Source organism: Podarcis vaucheri, assembly GCF_965113315.1.
Source record: "Podarcis vaucheri genome assembly, chromosome: 3".
Classification (NCBI taxonomy): Eukaryota; Metazoa; Chordata; class Lepidosauria; order Squamata; family Lacertidae; genus Podarcis; species Podarcis vaucheri.
Window position 1 is genome coordinate 119,933,968 of NC_138761.1, and position 19,245 is coordinate 119,953,212.

Consider the following 19,245-nt stretch of genomic DNA (forward strand, 5'->3'; position numbering starts at 1 on the left):
ATGCAGCAAACTATTTATCTTAGTAGGAATGCTGGTCGCACTGTGGTCTAAACAACTGAGCTTAGGGCTTGCTGATCGGAAGGTCAGCGGTTCGAATCCCCACTACGGGGTGAGCTCCCGTTGTTCGGTCCCAGCTCCGGCCCACCTAGCAGTTCGAAAGCACATCAAGTGCAAGTAGATAAATAGGCAAGAAGGTAACCGGCATTTCCGTGCGCTGCTCTGGTTCGCCAGAAGCGGCTTAGTCATGCTGGCCACGTGGCCCAGAAGCTGTCTGTGGACAAACGCCGGCTCCCTCAGCCTATGGAGTGAGATGAGCTCACAACCCCAAAGTCGTTTGTGACTGGACCTAACGGTCAGGGGTACCTTTACCTTTATTTATCTTAGTGGAAATGTACTTTTGCAGAAGCATTTTACACCAACAAAAGGCAGCCTTCTTTTAGACTTGCATTGAAAACATGTTTTAACAACTTCTAAATGTACCTTCAGGTATGCTGCATCAAAGTCTGTTAAGGATGGCCAGAATGTGGGTTCTTCTATTTTATATCCTGATAGCTCCTTTTCCAACTTTTTGTAATCATTAGAATGCAAAACTCATAAGCAGTAGGTTCCATCCAATAGTGGCTTTGCACAAGTGGGGAATAACTTCAGTTTACACACAATGAGTTTCATTCAGTATTTCCCATTCACCCACTACAGCTGCCCTTGTCTCCTGAAAATCTGCCCTTAAAGAGTTGGGGACCCTCTGTAACAGTATCTGATACTATTATCAGAGAGTTGCAGCACATACGATGTGAATTGGCTGCCTAACGTGTTTCCCACTGGCACAAAGCTACAGTTGGATACAAACTAATCTGATGTTTGAATGTCAAAAAGAGGGACATAAAAGTTAGGTTCTTTTGTGCACTTACCTGGGCATAAGCACCACTGAACTCTTACTTCAGAGAATACATGGATAGGATTGCATAGTTAGATGGCTGATTTAACGCTCAGGTTTACACTTTTTCCAGAATACACTGCAGTTCTGATTGTCATTGTTTGGATGACACTTTTGGTACCCTTTTGATCATGATACAAGTCTTCTAAGATAAAGGCATTCATTCACTTACACGTGAGAATTTGGTTGACTTGCAAATGATTCTCTAGGTGTTTGAAGTAAGTTTTAAAATAACTTTGTTGTCGATAATTTTGACTTTGTACTTTTGCTGCAGGAGTGGAACCAGCATATCAATGGAGCAACACACAGTCGACGTTGTCAACTTCTCCTGGAAATGTATGGATCTAAATGATTTTAAACGTCCCTTTTTCATTGTAATTGCAATGTATATTTGTTTCAGGAAACTTCAAAGTTACAATATACAAAGTTTGAAAACAATTAGCTTATTCAAACTGTTCCAGCAACAAACAAGAATAGATCACATCTTCAAGCTGACACTTGGCGTACTATTTTAGATTTGTTTGAAACATTCCATGAAGCCATTTATCTTTTGTAGGATATTATACTGACATTTTTGGCAAAGCAATACAGTAGCTGCATAAAAAGCCCCAACCTTCACATCTGACTGACATCTACATAACTAACTATTTGGGGGTGAGGTCCATATTAATAGCACAAAGAAATGTGGATAGTTGGCTATGGACTTGGGGCTCTTCACCTGACTTATAAACATTTTACAGGTGATAGCCAGGTATGACAGCCTGCTTACACAACGGACTTCCCATATCCTTCCTTTCCCATGTGCCTCTGAAATCTGCTGTGGAGAGTTGGGGAACTGCAGATGGGAGACAAGGAGGTCATGTCCCAACTGCTGGTGCAAAATTGGATCTCGCTCCATACCTTGTTAAACCACTCTTCTTTAAAGCCATCTATATTGGCGACTGAAAATATTCCATGGCAATCAGTGTTATAGATTAATGTTAAGGGGAAAATACATTGACGTGAAACCTGCTGCAAATCGGTTGTAATTGCATGACCCAAAGTTTTAACATGTTGAGTATGTGGGAATAATTTCTCTCCATACTCTTAATATAATTCTCTCATGGATAATAGTTCATTTTATAAATCTCCCAAGTCTCCTCATCAGTTTTCACCAGACTAAAAGTGAATTTGAGTATTCTGTCATACAATCTCAGGGTGCGTTGAGATGTGGTATTGATGTAAGCAAATGTACAATTCAGGTTCAAATGGTATACAGTGTTCAGAATAGCTTACATTATTGCAATATCCACAGAACTCACTTCCAGGTATGTATGCATTGGATTCTGGAAGCTAAAGGTGGATTGTAGTGGCCATTTGGTTTCACATTACCTGATAGGTTTCATCAGTTCAGATATGTTTTATATATATGACTTTCAGATATATTCTAACCGTTCCTTTCTAGTGACAGGAGCCTCTTTGAGCCAGTGGAGACTTCCACGAATGGAAGGAGGGGTTGCAAGGTTCACAAATTCCCCCTTTCCAGTAGCCTCTGTTCCATCAGCAAAATTATTCCCAAGCCCTCTGGAGCAAATTTGAGAGGATAAAGAAGGAATAATCTGAAATTTTCTTACTCTTTCTGTTCATGAAAGCTGCTATACAGGAACCTTTAATCAACAAAGGGACACTATTGGGTATAATCTATCTAAGGTTAATAATGCTGAGGTTTTTTATTCTCTGAATACATTTTTTTTAAAAAAAATTATGTGCTAAGGTGGAAAATATATGCATAGTATCTCTCCAGCCACAATATGAGTTGCAGACAATGATCTTACAGACTTTGTTTTCCTTTAAAGCTATCCTGAATGGAACCCTGAAAGTGATTCTGGACCTGGAATGTAAGTAAAAACTACCAAGTAGAAGGAAACAAGTTTACAGCTTCTCTCAATACCATGATACAGATGAGCTCTGGAGCTAGTTGAGTAGTTTCCTAGTATAGTACTGAGGTTCAGTGCTAGGTGATTAGAAAATGATCTACTTAGCTTGAACCTGAGCAGTACAGTGGGGAGTATATTTCCAGAACAGCACACATGGAATGGAAGGGGGATATCATTCCCTCAAGTACAGTGGTGCCTCGCAAGACGAAAAGAATCCGTTCTGTGCTTCTCTTCGTCTAGCGGTTTTTTCGTCTTGCAAAGGAAGCCCATTGAAGGATTAGCGGATCAGCGCTTTTAGCGGCTTTTAGTGGCTTATCTGCTGATCGGATCAGCTGATAAGCGGCTTAGCGGCTTGGAAAAAAGGGGGGAACCAGCAGGAACTCGCAAGACATTGTCGTCTTGCGAAGCAAGCCCATAGGAGATTCGTTTTGCGACGCACCTCCAAAACGGAAAACTCTTTCGTCTAGCGAGTTTTCCGTCTTGCGAGGCACCACTGTAAGCTGAAATGCTTGCGCTGGCAAAACAATATTCTACATTGAATTCCACCCTAAGCCACTTAGGTGGGATTCAACTACATTTTACTCATGGTAGACCCATTGGAGGTTTGGTTTCCCCACTTCCGCCTTAAAGTCTGCATCTACATGGCATAATAATGCCAGCACCTTGCAAAATTTGAATACATTGCAGCATTTTCCATCTGAGCAGCAGCAGCCATGTATGTGGTTTTCTCCACAAACACACTCCTCAGGAAAATCTGTGGGAAAGCCCCGTGAAATCCTCCCTTGACATTTACAGTACACTCCTGAATCAGCAGAGGTGGCTTTTAGGGGGAGAGAGTTCAACACGCACGTCTTCTCACAGGTCTAATTACCGGCTGTAATGTCATTCACCCTAGAGTTAATTAGCCAGGACACATCCTGTCAAAAATAGATGCTGCTAGACCAAGCATAATTGTGAATGGCTCGATTTCATTGCCCCGCTGAAAGGCACTGGATCACTTTTTAGCAATCAGAAGAGTTAAAATTGTCAGATATTCAAAATGTTACTCCCAGTCCATATCACATCCTTTTCTGCAGCTTCTCTAGTAATGCCAGTAATCCTCACGGAACAGTATTCAGTCTAGTGGAATGTTTTTAATATCCCCTGTTAGAACGTTTCCACACAAACTGCATGCAGGAATATCGCTGTCAGAAGTGATGTGTAAATGTATTGGCTACAAGCTTATCTGAAATTTGTGTGAAGAGGCCTGCAGAGTAAATACCCACGACTATCTGCACATAAAAGTAAACTGTGATGTGGTGGGACTCCAGCTCGCCTCCTTTTGACTTTTAGTCTGACATCTTTGCATTTGTATTCAAAACTAGATTGAAGATTATGTAAATATTTTATTTTATTTGAAGGTTAATGTGGATTCATTTTTGTGTGTGTGAACTTCCAGGGGTGATCCGTTTATGTTGCAGTCAACAAATCCTGCCCCGGGAATTCTGGGGCCGCCACCGCCACCATTTCATCTGGGAGGGCCACCAGCAAGAGGTAATATTATGAAATGCATCTTGAAGTGGACTCTTAAACTTGTAGCTCCTGGCTATATATAGTATGCTTTGCTGGTCAGTAGGGAATTGTGCTGTGCAAATGTCTTAAGATCCAAGTGTCAGGGATAAGCAAGAGTCCAAACGACGGGCATGGGGGCAGGAGGAGGATCTGGGGAAGGCGCCAGTGATTTGCGTGGTTCTATGCCACCCTTGAAGCAGAGGAAAGAGGACAAGGCTGGGCAGTCAGAGATGGGGGAAGAGAAGGTGGGGACTATTGACAAAACCTATTGGTGTTTCACAACTTTCTGACTAGTTGCAGGACCTTCGCCAGACCTAGCAGAGTACCGTATTTTTCGCTCTATAACACGCACCTGACCATAACACGCACATCGTTTTTAGAGGAGGAAAACAAGGGAAAAAATATTCTGAATGAAACAGTGGACGTATCATTTTTGTGCTTCATGCTGTGGCCACAGACATGTGCTCTGATGGTGAATTTGGGGTGACCCAATGCAAAGATCCTGAGGATCCATGTGGATCCATGCTTTGTAACCACATTTTAAGTGGGGAGGGAAGGAAAAACACAGAAGGCTAAGAATGCAGAAGAGGGCTATAACGTGAGGAAAGGAAGGCAAAAGTTTCCCCCCACCCACCCACACAAGCCAGCCACTGTTTAAGGATTTCATCCTTTTAAATGGAAGAAAGCATATTTGAATGCTGTGTGTCTCCAAAAACAAAAAGCAGGAAGTCAAATCAGAATTTTAAGCCGAACCTGTAATCTCTCTTCCCTTCACATACATTGTTCCCTCCGGAGCAGGGAGAGGATAGAGCGACGCTCTGCTTCCCCCTCTACTTGCCTGGAGGGGAGGGGCTTTCCCTGCTCTTTGTTCCGTTTGAGCAAACACAGCAACGAAACAGAGCAGGGAGGGCAGTAAGACCCTGAGGCAGAATGCAGGAAAGCAGCAACTTCCTGTCTCACGGAGCTCCCTTCTCCCTGAAGCGCGGTTTGATTTTTGCCTTATTTTTCGGCTCCAGAGACCACACATTCGCTGCATAACACGCACAGACATTTCCCCTTCCTTTTTAGGAGAAAAAATCTGCGTGTTATAGAGCGAAAAATACGGTAAGTGCAGAATTCACGAAAGCAATTGGCAACTTGGCTGCAGACAGGATAGACAAAGCAGGAACCAGGAACTTGTAGTTAGGTGTTTATTATATACAGTGGACTATTTACAGGAACAGAACAGAACACGGATCTTTAGCTAGCTTTCTCTCATACATGACTCACAACTCCTGCACTCGAACTCATACTAACACACATTCCAGTTAGTAGGCCATTAATCATTATTCCTGTGAGAGAGCTTGACCAATCGTGGAGCTGTCTCCATGCCTCTGTATCACCAGGCAGACTTGCTCCTTCACATTGCCTTGGCTGTCAGCCAAACCCTAATTGACTCTGTGTGTGTAGCTGCACGTGTGCAGATTCCCAACAGGATGTTGCGCAGGCGCATCCTGAGTTGCAGAATAGCGCATCGATTGAAGAGACAGACCAGAGAGAGTTGGGCCATTAGAATCTCCTCCATCTCCTTTCCCACTGTCTCAAAGGACAACAAGGGACATAAAGCAACAGGAGCAACTGGAGCTGCCACACAGGAGAAGTTGATGGTTGCTTGCACCCACTGCCTCAGAAGAGAGGCATTTTTAATGTGCTGATGGAGGCATGCTAGCACTGTTACTCCAACTGTCCAGATCAGCAAAAGTTTGAAGAATTAGCTATTTAGTAGGAATGGTGCATGTAATTCTTGCACCATAGGAGCTGATGCAGTCAAGTGCTTTGCCAATAAAGAATACAATTTCCAATAATGTTTCCTCATTGGGGGCTGGGTGTGCTTAGGACATCAGAAGTCAGAAATTGGGAATCTCAAGAAATCCTTAACAGTACTATAAAGCAAACTGTCAAAGAGCAGTGAGAGGCTTACCTCCAATCTTAGTGCTAAGCACCACAGTGCTAAAATCAGAGATAAGTCTGCTCCTGCAGCTTGCATTTTGAATCACCTGTTGTCATATGAGTCTGGTGACTAACAGATTGGGGACAGCTGTCAAAATTCCCCACAAAGGATGGGTCAGTTCTGGATCTTGCCTCTGATTGGATTCAGTGCCCTACTGAACTAGGGCACATTTTGTTACATACTCTACGCAAGATTACAACATATATGAAAGAATTTGATGTTGTGATATGTCACAGTGCCAACAATCTTGTGAATTATAATCATTGTTTTTGTTCTCCCCCACCCCATTCCTGTTCCCCTTTTCTCTCCCCCATTGTGTTTATTTTAAGGGTCTGGAAATGGAGGTATGCAAGGACCAAGGCACCTGCAGAAAGGCAGAGTGGTTAGTATTGACATAGGAACTGCTCTATAAAGACAGATATTTCCACTGTGTGTGGTTGTTTTAGACAATAAATATTGTTAATGAGGGTCTACTTCTCACTTAAGTAGTCATTTGTGCCCAGGCTTCAGTGTGGAAAGAATTCACTTCTATACCACCTCTGTTTGTTACCCAGGTGAGGGACCACCTTTTAAATAAACTACAGAACCAAGGAAACTACCGTATTTTTCGCTCCATAGGGCGCACCTAGTTTTTTTGGGGGGGAATAAAGGGGGGAATTATCCCCCCCCCCCGGCCCCAAAGAGCAAAGAAGCCAAGACAGCCAGCGGGATCCATCCCGCTGGCTGTCTTGGCTTCCTCTTTAGCCACGCACAACCTCTCCAGCCGGGAGAGGCTGCGTGCGGCTTTGTTTTTAGCCGTGGGGCTGGGGCGGGGGAAGCCCGAGCTTCCCCCCACCCCAGCCCCCAGAACAGGTCTGGAAGCGGAGGCAAGGTTGCACAGCCTGGCTGCCGCTCCCGGAGCTTGCGGGCTGGGGGAGCGCTCCGAAGGTTTGCGGATAGCTGCCTGAAGCCCGGGGAGCGCAGTGGGAATTGGCATTGCGCTCCCCGGGCTGCAGGCTGCTATCTGCAAGCCTTCGGAGCCCGGCGGGAACTCCCGCCGGGCTCCGAAGGCTTGCGGATAGCTTCCTGAAGCCTGGAGAGCGAGAGGGGTCGGTGCGCACCGACCCCTCTCACTCGCCAGGCTTCAGCGAAAGCCTGCATTCGCTCCATAGGACGCACACACATTTCCCCTTCATTTTTGGAGGGGGAAAGTGCATCTTATAGAGCGAAAAATACGGTAATTTCAAGTCCAGCATCCAGGAGGCTCCCAGCTTTATTACAGCTATTGCATTAGGACAGAGCTCAATTTAACACACGGTTAAAAGGTCTGCCCCGAGGCACTTCAGAACAAAAGCTTCTATATAGTAGTTCAAACACAGCACACAGTCATAAAACATTCTTAGGCACAAAACATCCCCTTTACATGCGTCAAGAAAGGTCACAAGTCATTGGATAGTAGACACGTATGGCTTCTTCCTGCTTTCAGCTCTTTCCCCCTTCCCCCTATTGCTTTTACCTTAGGATGCCCACAAGTGCCTAGGTCATTTGACTATGTTAGGTTACGGATGTCACACATTGCTCTAGTAACCAAGCCTGTGTTAAGATCTTGTTTACATCCTCTATCTCACTCTTTTGCCCCTTTTTTCCTCTGAGCCTCTCAGGAAACCTCAAGGAGAGATAGGGTTTGCCAATGCTAACCAAAACAAGCTTGGAACAACATCCATAGTGACCATTTGTGCCACTTTCAGGGTTAGATAGGATTTCTTGATTATGGCGTAGAGAGCACAGGGATTGTAAGGTATAGCAACACTGGAACTATACATAAAATGGATGCAGGTGGCGCTGTGGGTTAAACCACAGAGCCTAGGGCTTGCCGATCAGAAGGTCGGTGGTTTGAATCCCCACAACAGGGTGAGCTCCTGTTGCTTGGTTCCTGCTCCTGCCAACCTAGCAGTTCGAAAGCACGAAGTGCAAGTAGATAAATAGGTACCGCTCCGGCAGGAAGGTAACCGGTGTTTCTGTGCACTGCTCTGGTTCGCCAGAAGCGGCTTAGTCATGCTGGCCACATGACCCGGAAGCTGTACGCCAGCTCCCTCGGCCAGTAAAGCAAGATGAGCGCCACAACCCCAGAGTCATCCGCGACTGGACTTAACGGTCAGGGGTCCCTTTACCTATACATAAAACTACTCAGTGAAGCATTACATCTTTCTAATAGGTTCAAGGCAATTACTATTTGAAACTTGGTTAAAATATACACCCTGAGTCTCTGATTCTTATATCAGTGGGATGTTGTCATCATTGTTCTTCCACTGAAAATCACTTTTAAAAACTAGTATGGTGAGCAAGAGAGTTTGGAAAAGGATTCTACCATGTGAGCCTGCAGCCTGTGTTTACCTGCAGCTTAATGTAATGCAGCCCAAACAGCTGAGAACATGATACACATTAACTGACTTTGAGACCCTTTTGCATATTCAAGATCTCAGTGATGGTTTTTCTCAAGTCTCTATTGAAGGCATCCATGCCAACATTTTTTACAGTTAAGGCCAACATCTGTAAGCTTTCTGAGACCATTTGCTTTCCAGCTAATTAGGTCCCCTGCCCATTACTTCATACTCTTTAGACTAATTTGAGATGAAAGGCAATAGTATTCTGTTTTTAAATATTGGCATTGACTGGTTCATCACAAAATCAGCCAGAAGAGATCATGTTCCAAAATGGGGTAAATTTTCACATTTACTTAGCTTAACAATTTAATTTATTGAATGCTACTACTTGCCATTAACAGGAAACAAGCAGAGTTGTGCACATCATGGATTTTCAGAGAGGGAAAAACCTGAGATATCAGCTACTGCAACTTGTTGAACCGTTTGGAATAATTACAAATCACCTAATCTTGAACAAAATTAATGAAGTAAGTGTTAAAATCATGTAGAAGGGTGTTACAGCATGACATTACTTGGGGGAAAAATACTTCCAAATGTTGCTCTATTCTAATTTGACAAGCAATTTCTTGAACTGCAGCAATTACGGTGCCTCTGTGCACAATCGGAATTTTAACCAGGAGAGGGAAGTGTATGACCCTAAACTCTCTCTTGTACTTGGGAGCCAAGGCTTTGTGATGTCAAAGTAATTTTCTAGTCTGAATAGTTGCAAGAAGAAACTTTAATATGCAAGACTGAAACTGTTTTAAAGTAGTTTTCAACATCCAGTTGCCTATTCCTGGTGTAAAATCAGATGTTTCAACATTATTTAAAGAATTCGTATCCCATTCTTTATCCAGAAAGGATCCTAAAGTGGCTTGCAAATAACAGTATTATTAAGTGGATGCTGATTGGATTTGCAACACTTAACCCTGCTTTAGAAATGCTATAGAAAACGTACAGTACTTATTGATGCTCCCTTGACAGCTTAAAGGCTACAGTATTTTTGTATTTCATTTTTGCTCATATTTCATTCTTAGACATAGTTCCTCTTCAAGAGGGACACAAAAATTTATTTATCTTCTACAATTTCAGGCATTCATTGAAATGTCTACTACTGAAGATGCACAAGCTGCAGTAGAGTATTATTCAGCAGCCCCAGCCTTAGTGTTCGGCAAACCCGTGAGAGTCCATTTATCACAGAAATATAAAAGAATAAAGGTAAAGTCAGTTCCATTAATTTTGCATTTCCACTTGTAACGTACAATCTGCATTCTGTGCTTTAGTTTCTGACATTAAACTAAGGTCTAATTTTATATATATATATATAATGGATTACTGAAATATTCTCTCAACTTCTTAGAAACCAGAAGGGAAGCCTAACCAAAAATTTGAGCCTCCGAAACAAGAACTTGGTCGTGTGATCCATCTCAGCAATCTGCCGCATTCAGGATATTCTGACAATGCTGTACTTAAACTAGCTGAGCCCTATGGAAAAATAAAGAATTACATACTGATGAGAATGAAGAGTCAGGTAATTTATGCAATGCTTGCATAACTAGAAACCAGTCCTTAGGTATATTTAGTAAAATGTTGTTTAGTAAAGCATTCTTAAGCATTTTGGTAACATCATAGAAGAAAAATAGGTGCTTACATGAAACACTGAAACTAAGGCTTACAACATCTCTTCCATGGAGAGATGGGCGTGTGCTCCCCACAAATAGATGTTGAGTAGATTCTTGTAAAAGATGTTTCATACCTATGTCTGAATAGACCAGGCGAAAGAACCAAGGGCATCAGGCAAGATTGGGGGTGGAAAATGGAAGCTGGGCCAACACATGTCTACTTGTTTCTCCACATCTCATCTTTATAGCCTCATTTTGGTATATGACACCACTATATTGTGAGTTTCATTGCGAGTTCCATTGGCTGATAGAGTAGAAAGCATTTGGCCACCCCTCTTCCAAGAGTTTGAGGCAAAAGGCAAGCTCATCAACTTTATCCTTCCACCAGCGGGGTTTCTGTAATTTTAGTGATTTACCTAGGTTTAACTTTGTAGGAGAATCCTATTGAGATATTGGACCCTGAAATCTCTTTACTCTCATCCATAGGCATTCATAGAAATGGAGACCAGAGAAGATGCTGAAGCAATGATGGAGCACTGCTCCAACAAAGCCCTTTGGTTCCAGGGAAGATGTGTGAAAGTAGATTTGTCTGAAAAATACAAGAAACTAGTACTAAGGGTGGGTACCATGTGCTGGAGTAAGTTTTCATTTTGAGTATTTGTTCAGTAAGTAATGTGGAATAAGAAATGTGATACTCCACACTGCATACTCCTATGCAGAGTAGACCCATTGAATGGACACTGACTAACTTAGCTTCATTAATTTAAGTGGCCCATATTCAAATAACTTGGTGTGCTAGTGGAAGCCCGCACAAAGGGCCCCAGCCCCACTCTCTCCCCCCAGATCTGGTCTGCAGAGAAGGGGGCAGTCATTCCACGTAACAAATGGAAATGCTTGCCCCAACTGAACAATCAGGAGATATTGACATTTTCTACTCTGAGTAGGACTTGGTTGAAAACAACCAAAGTGTTTAATGTTTCCTTAATAGTTAGTGTAAAAGCCTCTGACTAGTGTTGCTGCTACTTGCCTAGGGATTTGGAGATAGCTGAAGAATCCAAGACTGATTCAAGCCAGAGCCAGTGGTGATACATTTGGAAAAATGCTTTTTTTTAATTTTATGTTTTATATGAATTTCAACTGTTGTGCTGAATGTTCTTGGTAACGGTGATTATACAACTTCTCGCAAGTTCTGCTCATACGAAATGCAATTTTTCCTGTTCCTGTAGCTTACAGACAGGGAGACATAATTCCACACGCTGTACATCTGGCATCCACATGGTTACCGCTTATAGTTAATAAGAATAGGGAGAAGCCCCATCCTGAATATCATGGTGCATATAAGAAAATATCTGAAGTCTTGCAGTTTGTGGCAGTTCTTACTTCAGCTGTGTTTTCATATGCCTTGAAGACTGGAACCATTTTCACTTGGAATAGCTGTGCGCAGCTCCTAATACAGAAATCCACAAAGACCTTGATCATAGAATCATAGAGTTGGAGGGGACCCTGAGGATCATCTAGTCCAGGCATCCCCAAACTTGCCCCCCCCCGATATTTTGGGACTACAGTTCCCATCATCCCTGACCACTGGTCCTGTTAGCTAGGGATGATAGGAGTTGTAGTCTCAAAACATCTGGAGGGCCAAGTTTGGGGATGCCTGATCTAGTCCAATCCCTTGCAACCCAGGAATATGCAGCTGTCCCTTACAGGGATCAAATCTGCAACCCTTGTCATTATCAGCACCACGATCTAACCAACTGACATCATTATTATTATTATTATTATTATTATTATTATTATTATTATTACAGATTCCCAACAAAGGAGTAGATCTGCTGAAGAAAGATAAACCAAGGTAATAATCTTTCTGGTGGCTTGAGTTTATTTAAAAATACAAAAAGGAAATGGGTAAGCAAGATTTCCCCCTTTCTTTTTTATAGAAAAAGAGGTCTTTCTCCAGATAGCAAAGACTCTGAAAGTGAGAAAAAATGTAAGACTGAAGATAATGACAAAATGGAAAGCAATAGCACTGAAGATAAAGAAGAGAAGAGAGATGAGGCAGATACAAAGGACAATGATCAGGCAGACCAGGAGGAACCAAATTTACTCCTTGAATCTGAAGATGAACTATTAGTGGACGAGGAGGAAGCAGCAGCATTACTAGAGAGTGGAAGCTCAGCTGCAGATGATACGGATGTAGCTAACTTGGGTGATGTGTCTTCTGAACAAAAGGAGGCAGCTGGTGATGATGCTACTGCAAAACCTGAAGAAAATGCTACAGCTACATCAGCGGCAAAAAAACTCAAAAAGGTAAAGAGAAAACAATCATTTGGAAGAAGTTTGTGCTTCTTCACCATGAGATTATTTCTTGCCACAAAAAACTTTCCGCCTTTCGAGAAAAGGTGCTCCTCATAACTTGGTATCTTAATAAGGGTTTCAGAAAGGAAGCTTCTTGTGTAGTCTGTGTGCATGCACCCCATAGCTGTATTGGGTGGTATAGATGACTGTAGCCTGCAGCAGTATCCTGTCCTGTAAAAAATATTTTTTCCCTCATTTTATTACAATGGTGCCTCGCAAGACGAAAAGAATCCGTTCTGTGAGTCTCTTCGTCTAGCGGTTTTTTCGTCTTGCGAAGCAAGCCCAATGACGGATTAGCGCTATTAGCGGCTTTTAGCGGCTTATCGGATCAGCTGATAAGCGGCTTAGAAAAAGGGGGGAGGGGAAAAAACCCACAGGAGCTCGCAAGACATTTTCGTCTTGCGAAGCAAGCCCATAGGAGATTTGTTTTGCGAAGCACCTCCAAAACGGAAAACTCTTTCGTCTAGCGAGTTTTCTGTCTTGCGAGGCATTCGTCTTGCGGGGCACCACTGTACTCATGAGACCATGTGCAAGTCCCTAGCTTGCTTCATCTCTGACCATGAAACAAAGATATGTAGTGACAAACTGTGCATCTGCAAGGTACTCAAATGAATTACAAACCTAAACTTTGCAAGTCACACGTTTAGGAGGGAGGCAACCCTGCCCTAGGGATCCGGAGAGAACGCTTTCACCAGTGCAAGCAAATAAATAAGTAGTATTTGTTCAAGGAAAGTGCCAGATTCCTAGTGCTAACCTTCACCACAGGAACATTTTCCTTGTGGGAGTTTGTTGCCTACATGGTTCCTTGTGCTCCTTGCCCATTCCTGTTGCTTGCAAAGTGGGGAGATACTGAACCCTGACCCAGTTTTACACTGTGGCTGGGGGCAAACTGTGGCCATTGGTATAGTCTTTTGTATCCCACCACTCCAAAAGTCATCTCTTTTGAGGAGCACTTCCTAGAGAGGGAAATAAAAGTGGGTGTTTGCATGTGATGGAATTACCCTAGTGGACTTCAGTGTGTATTTTAAATGAGATAGCTTGATTTGAGAAAAGCCATATCTAATGTAATAAATGAAAATAAATTGTCTCAATAGCGACATGTAGGTGGATTTCCAAGGAGCATGGAAGGCTTTGTGACTCTAGATGAAGTTGGTGATGAAGAAGATTTAGATCACCAAAAGCGTAAATCTGGTATTACACCTGCTGTAAAAACTGAGGGCAGCATAACAGAAACTCAGACTGTAAACACAGAAGAAGGGCAGCAAGAAAATGAGGCACTGGAAAATGGTGCTAAAAATGAGAATTTGAAGTCAGAATCATCCGAGGTGACAGACAGCACAGTGTCAGAAGAACAAGATAAAAAAGAAAACACAGAAGGGCAGGCCACTCCAGATGAAAATAGGATCGGACCGTATCAGCCAAGTGTTCCTGTTGGTAAGAATGCTTCATCCTCTAATCTTGTTTTTATAATGTTGCACTATTTTAGTGTTGTTAGCAACCCTGAGCCCGGCTTCGGCTGGGGAGGGCGGGATAGAAATAAAATTTATTATTATTATTATTATTGTTGTTGTTGTTGTTAATGTAACATGTGTTGTAAATGGACCACAAGAAAGAGACTTCCTTTGCTAAAGAGGTATTAGCTTACAATTTGCCAGTCAGTTCAGGCTCAATCATCAAAACCTTATGGGCACAAACTGTTAAATCACTAAATAGAATACAACATATGTGCACATCATGCCAAGCCATAGTTTAGTATGATGTAATTAAACTGAAGAGACGCGGGTGGCGCTGTGGTCTAAACCACAGAGCCTAGGGCTTGTCGATCGGAAGGTTGGCGGTTTTAATCCCCGCGACGGGGTGAGCTCCCGTTGCTCGTTCCCAGCTCCTGCTCACCTAGCAGTTCAAAAGCACGTCAAAGTGCAAGTAGATAAATAGGTACCGCTCCAACAGGAAGGTAAACAGTGTTTCAGTGCACTGCTCTGGTTTTGCCAGAAGCGACTTAGTCATGCTGGCCACATGACCCCCCAAAAAACTGTCTGTGGACAAATGTCGGCTCCCTTGGCCTGTAAAGCAAGATAAGTGTCACAACCCCAGAGTCGTTCACAATTGGACTTAACTGTCAGGGGTCCTTTACCTTTTAATTAAACTGCAGTCAGCCTTAAAGCACACACACAGCTAGAAGTTCAGAAGTTTTGCTTAACTGCAGTTCATTGAATGTAAATAAGTTGTGGTTTTATGTTGTGAATCATCCTGTGATCTACAGGTATTGGGCACCATGCTAATTACATAAATATAAAACTAACTTACTATGGTTATTTTTGTTTTCAAAGTGACTAGCTTCATGTAAACCCTAGTCAATGTTAACCACAGTTTGTCAGTACAAACAAAAAACTTCTTCCAAACTCTCCTGATTGCGTTGGAAGAGAAGAAGGAAGTGTATGTTCTTAGACTGTCGGACTCAGTCGTATTCCATTTATATCACATTAAATAACAGTTCTGTGAGGTGTGAACCAAACCATTTTATTTAAGAGCATTTTAAAGGCAAGGATGCATGTGTAGCCAGTTTAAGACTACTGATTTACAGATCACCTATTCAGTACAGAGGGAACTTCGGGACACTCTTTCTGGCCCTTCTGTTCTGGATCAGATTTGCAATTATGTGTATGTTTCTATCTAGGTGTGAGCTTTGTGGTGCCCCGAACTGGATTTTACTGCAAGTTGTGTTCCTTGTTCTACACCAATGAAGATGCTGCCAAAAAGGTCCACTGCAGCAGCCTTGCACATTATCAGAAGCTGAAGGTAAGGTAGAATTTCTCACCTTCATGCAGCTATTGGAAGAAGCTTAATTAAAATCTGAGGATAAGTAGCTCTTTGTTAAGGCTCTGGTTTATTTTAAGTGGCAAATTTAATCTATTCTACACCACCTAGTTCAGAAGCTCATGCATACGCCATGTCATATGCAATCCAGCCCAAATTGGAACTTGGACATCCCATTGTAATCAAAGTATAGAGACTGGATTATGCCATGAGATGCAGCAAGCTTAAATTTGAAAAAAATATGGAATGTTGCTTATGATGCCATTGCAACAAAATCCAGGCAACAGAAACAAATTACAATCCAATCCTCCCTTGTTTGTTTGTTTGTTTGTTACAGAAACACATGGAGAAGGCTGAAGACAAGAAACAGGAAAAAGAGACTTAAATGCAAAAAAAGAGGTTTGCCAATTAAAGGAAAAAATTGTTTTATTTTCAACGTTAATTTCAATACAGTAAAACTGGGGAAACGCTATACTACTTAGATTTTAGTAGAATAAAATAGAAGTATAATTCTGTTAGTGTGTTTAATGTTACAGGAAAATCTGCATTGTCAAAACGATCTTTTTTTAAAAAAATGGGAATGACAATACAGCTTTTTGTGCTGATTGATGCTTGAAGCTACCAAGGAAATGTACAGCATTCTGAAGAGTTAAGAAAGGATTTCATCAGCATTAATATTTTCAGGCTTCAAAGAACATCCCTTTAAACGTTGGTTCTGTTCAGTTAAATATAAGCGGTTAGCTTTTTTCCCTCCTCTGGAACATTCCAGTCTATGTCCAGCTGACTTTCATGATTTCATTTCACTTTTGAGAATCTTTACTAATTTTTTGTGACTTTTTAAAAAGTGGAAATGCTTTATTTTAGTCTAGGTGTGTTTGGTAGTGAATAGAAAAACGGATAGTCAGCTTTTAAAATGCTGTGTTTCTTCTGCTTGCGCAGAAAGTAAATTCTTATTCTTCTGACCAGTATTATTTTTCTTGCTTGCAACTTGAATTTAGTACTTTTCATACATCTCAAGTATAAGCAAAAGCAGCATTTGAACCATAAATTGCAAATAGTTACCTTTTTATGTTTGTATTTCAATTCTGATCCTAGACCAGTTACTAAGGTGTCACTGAAATTGGTGGGACTTGCTTCAAAGTAACAAGTTTACCTCTTCACATTTGGTTTTATCTTAGAACTGTGCTCTTGATGTACCTTTGTGTGGCTGTGATTGGGAGCTTGCGTGTATAATCTGTTTTCATGTAGTTCTATTAATGATTTTAACAGCTTACATATATGTCAATTCAGGTTGTTATAATGTCAAACCAATAAACCAAACCAGCCATGAGGTTTTTGTGTGTGTATATGTGACTCTCTATAGCCAGTTTTTTTTAATACAGACAACCAGATCATCTGTCATGCTCTTTGCCCGCTCAGCTTTTCCACTAAAGGTCAACCAATCAGCTACAATGGCATTAAAGGTTCTGATTTTAAACCTCACAGCATGACCTCCATTTCCATGAAGTTTCCATAATTTATAAGTTGTGTTAACTGTCTGAACAGCATGTGGTATAGCTGGTCTTTACCGTACTTAGGCTAGAGTTCAACAGCACACATTCCAAAAGAGCTTGTTTAGTGTAATCAGCTGAATTTGTATGTTTAGCTCTGGAGCTCGTATGTGAAACCGTTATTCACAAGGGCAATAAACTCCCCAGTATTTGTCAATAAAAAAAACACATGACTGTAATAATTTGTTTGCATGGAATGGAAAGATCTCTTCAATACCAATGCTAAAACATTCAGTTTTGCAAACTTCATGCATAGAATAACTAAGCCATTTTCCAGAAAACATGGAATGTGTAGGTATCTGCATAGTTGAAATCTGCCAATAGTTGACTTCACACAATTCAGAATAACTTCTAAGGTTAGTGCCATTATTTACAGAATATGGAAGCATTATGAAAACTAGGTATTGAAATTCCCTCTAATATATAAATAGTTATAGACCCCTAGTTCTGATTAGTCTTGTTTAGCCACAGCTAAAGGTAGGTCAGGAAGCAGACAGAGACCAGAGAAGGAAGCAGACAGAACTGTGGAGATTGAGGTGAGGGGTAAAGAAAGCTGATGTTCTGGAAAAGGTTTGAAGGAAACAGCCCAAGAAAAAGGAAATTCTAGTAGAATGTGAGTGGTAGGAGGCAGCAAGCAGAGAAGAGTTTGGATTTGATATCCCGCTTTATCCCTACCCTAAGGAGTCTGAAAGCGGCTCACAATCTCCCTTCCCTTCCTCCCCCACAACAAACACTCTGTGAGGTGAGTGGGGCTGAGAGACTTCAGAGAAGTGTGACTGGCCCAAGGTCACCCAGCAGCTGCATGTGGAGGAGCGGAGAATCGAACTCAGTTCACCAGATTACGAGTCCACCGCTCTTAACCACACCACCACACTAGCTCTAGCTAGTGCATGGCCAAAAGAAGAGAAACACAAGAGACTTAACATGAAGAGCTAGGTGAAAATGTGGGGCAGCAACAGTTTGGAAGTTAGGATGAGTACCATCACCACCATGTGGGTGGTCTTTAACCAAAAGAGAATGAGGTTGTGACAGAGAGGATTGGGAAAGGGAAATTTTTGGAACTCGTGGCAAAGCTGAGTCATTGATAACCCTTCTTTGCCTGTTCTCCTAAAGCTGATCTATCACAAAAACCTGGTATGTACAGTGGTACCTTGGGTTACATACGCTTCAGGTTACAGACTCTGCTAACCCAGAAATAGTACCTCGGGTTAAGAACTTTGCTTCAGGATGAGAACAGAAATCATGCTCCGGCAGCATGGCGGCAGCGGAAGGCCCCATTAGCTAAAGTGGTGCTTCAGGTTAAGAACAGTTTCAGGTTAAGAATGGACCTTCGGAACAAATTAAGTACTTAACCCGAGGTACACTGTACTCTCATCACAGGCTGAGCATCTCTGAGATCCAAGAAGATTGTCAGCTTGTTCTGTGGTTGAGTGAAGATAGCCAGCTCACCTTCAGCTGTCAACGTCACTGGACATAAACAACAAAATTAAATGAACATTTAAATACAGGTCCACTGTGCTAGAGGGGATGTGATGGAATTGCCTCTTGATACGGGACTTTTTGACATGAATGTTCCACAAAAGTGGATTGATCACAAGCCAAACACTCCAACCAAACCCACTGATGATACTATTACAGTGGTACCTCGGGTTAAGTACTTAATTTGTTCCAGAGGTCCGTTCTTAACCTGAAACTGTTCTTAACCTGAAACACCATTTTAGCCAATGGGGCCTCCTGCTGCTGCCACGCCGCTGGAGCACAATTTCTGTTCTCATCCTGAAGCAAAGTTGCTAACCCGAGGTACTATTTCTGGGTTAGTGGAGTCTGTAACCTGAAGCGTATGTAACCCGAGGTACCACTGTACTGATTTTTGATGGAGTGGGATGTATTTTTCTAAAGAACTACCAACTTTCTTTGTGGCAGTAAGAGTAACTATTACAAAATATTGGAAACTTGTAAAACCATGAGGATCTAATGAAGAACTGGCATAAACAGGTGTAGTTAGTTGCCTAATGGAAAATCCAGCTCAAGTCAGAACACAAAAAAATAACATTTTAGCTGCATTTGCTGAAAAGTGGTTCTGCTTCATCTCATAATGTGCCGCTTGG

The 19,245-nt window shown here is 42.0% G+C and overlaps 1 protein-coding gene across 2 annotated transcripts in view; it reads left to right on the plus strand.

Annotated features, from left to right (window-relative positions):
• MATR3 (matrin 3) overlaps nucleotides 1-16,917 on the plus strand; it is a 32,077-nt gene extending 15,160 nt beyond the window's left edge. For both annotated transcript variants that reach the window (XM_082216332.1, XM_082216333.1), the window contains 13 exons: nucleotides 1,209-1,270; nucleotides 2,770-2,811; nucleotides 4,289-4,383; nucleotides 6,721-6,773; nucleotides 9,156-9,281; nucleotides 9,886-10,011; nucleotides 10,154-10,324; nucleotides 10,902-11,033; nucleotides 12,224-12,267; nucleotides 12,353-12,722; nucleotides 13,865-14,204; nucleotides 15,448-15,569; nucleotides 15,925-16,917. In XM_082216332.1, the coding sequence (XP_082072458.1) occupies nucleotides 1,209-1,270; nucleotides 2,770-2,811; nucleotides 4,289-4,383; nucleotides 6,721-6,773; nucleotides 9,156-9,281; nucleotides 9,886-10,011; nucleotides 10,154-10,324; nucleotides 10,902-11,033; nucleotides 12,224-12,267; nucleotides 12,353-12,722; nucleotides 13,865-14,204; nucleotides 15,448-15,569; nucleotides 15,925-15,972 (1,731 nt within the window). In that variant the 3' untranslated portion in view covers nucleotides 15,973-16,917. The remainder of the gene's footprint in view (nucleotides 1-1,208; nucleotides 1,271-2,769; nucleotides 2,812-4,288; nucleotides 4,384-6,720; nucleotides 6,774-9,155; nucleotides 9,282-9,885; nucleotides 10,012-10,153; nucleotides 10,325-10,901; nucleotides 11,034-12,223; nucleotides 12,268-12,352; nucleotides 12,723-13,864; nucleotides 14,205-15,447; nucleotides 15,570-15,924) is intronic.
• The last annotated feature ends 2,328 nt before the right edge of the window (nucleotides 16,918-19,245 follow it).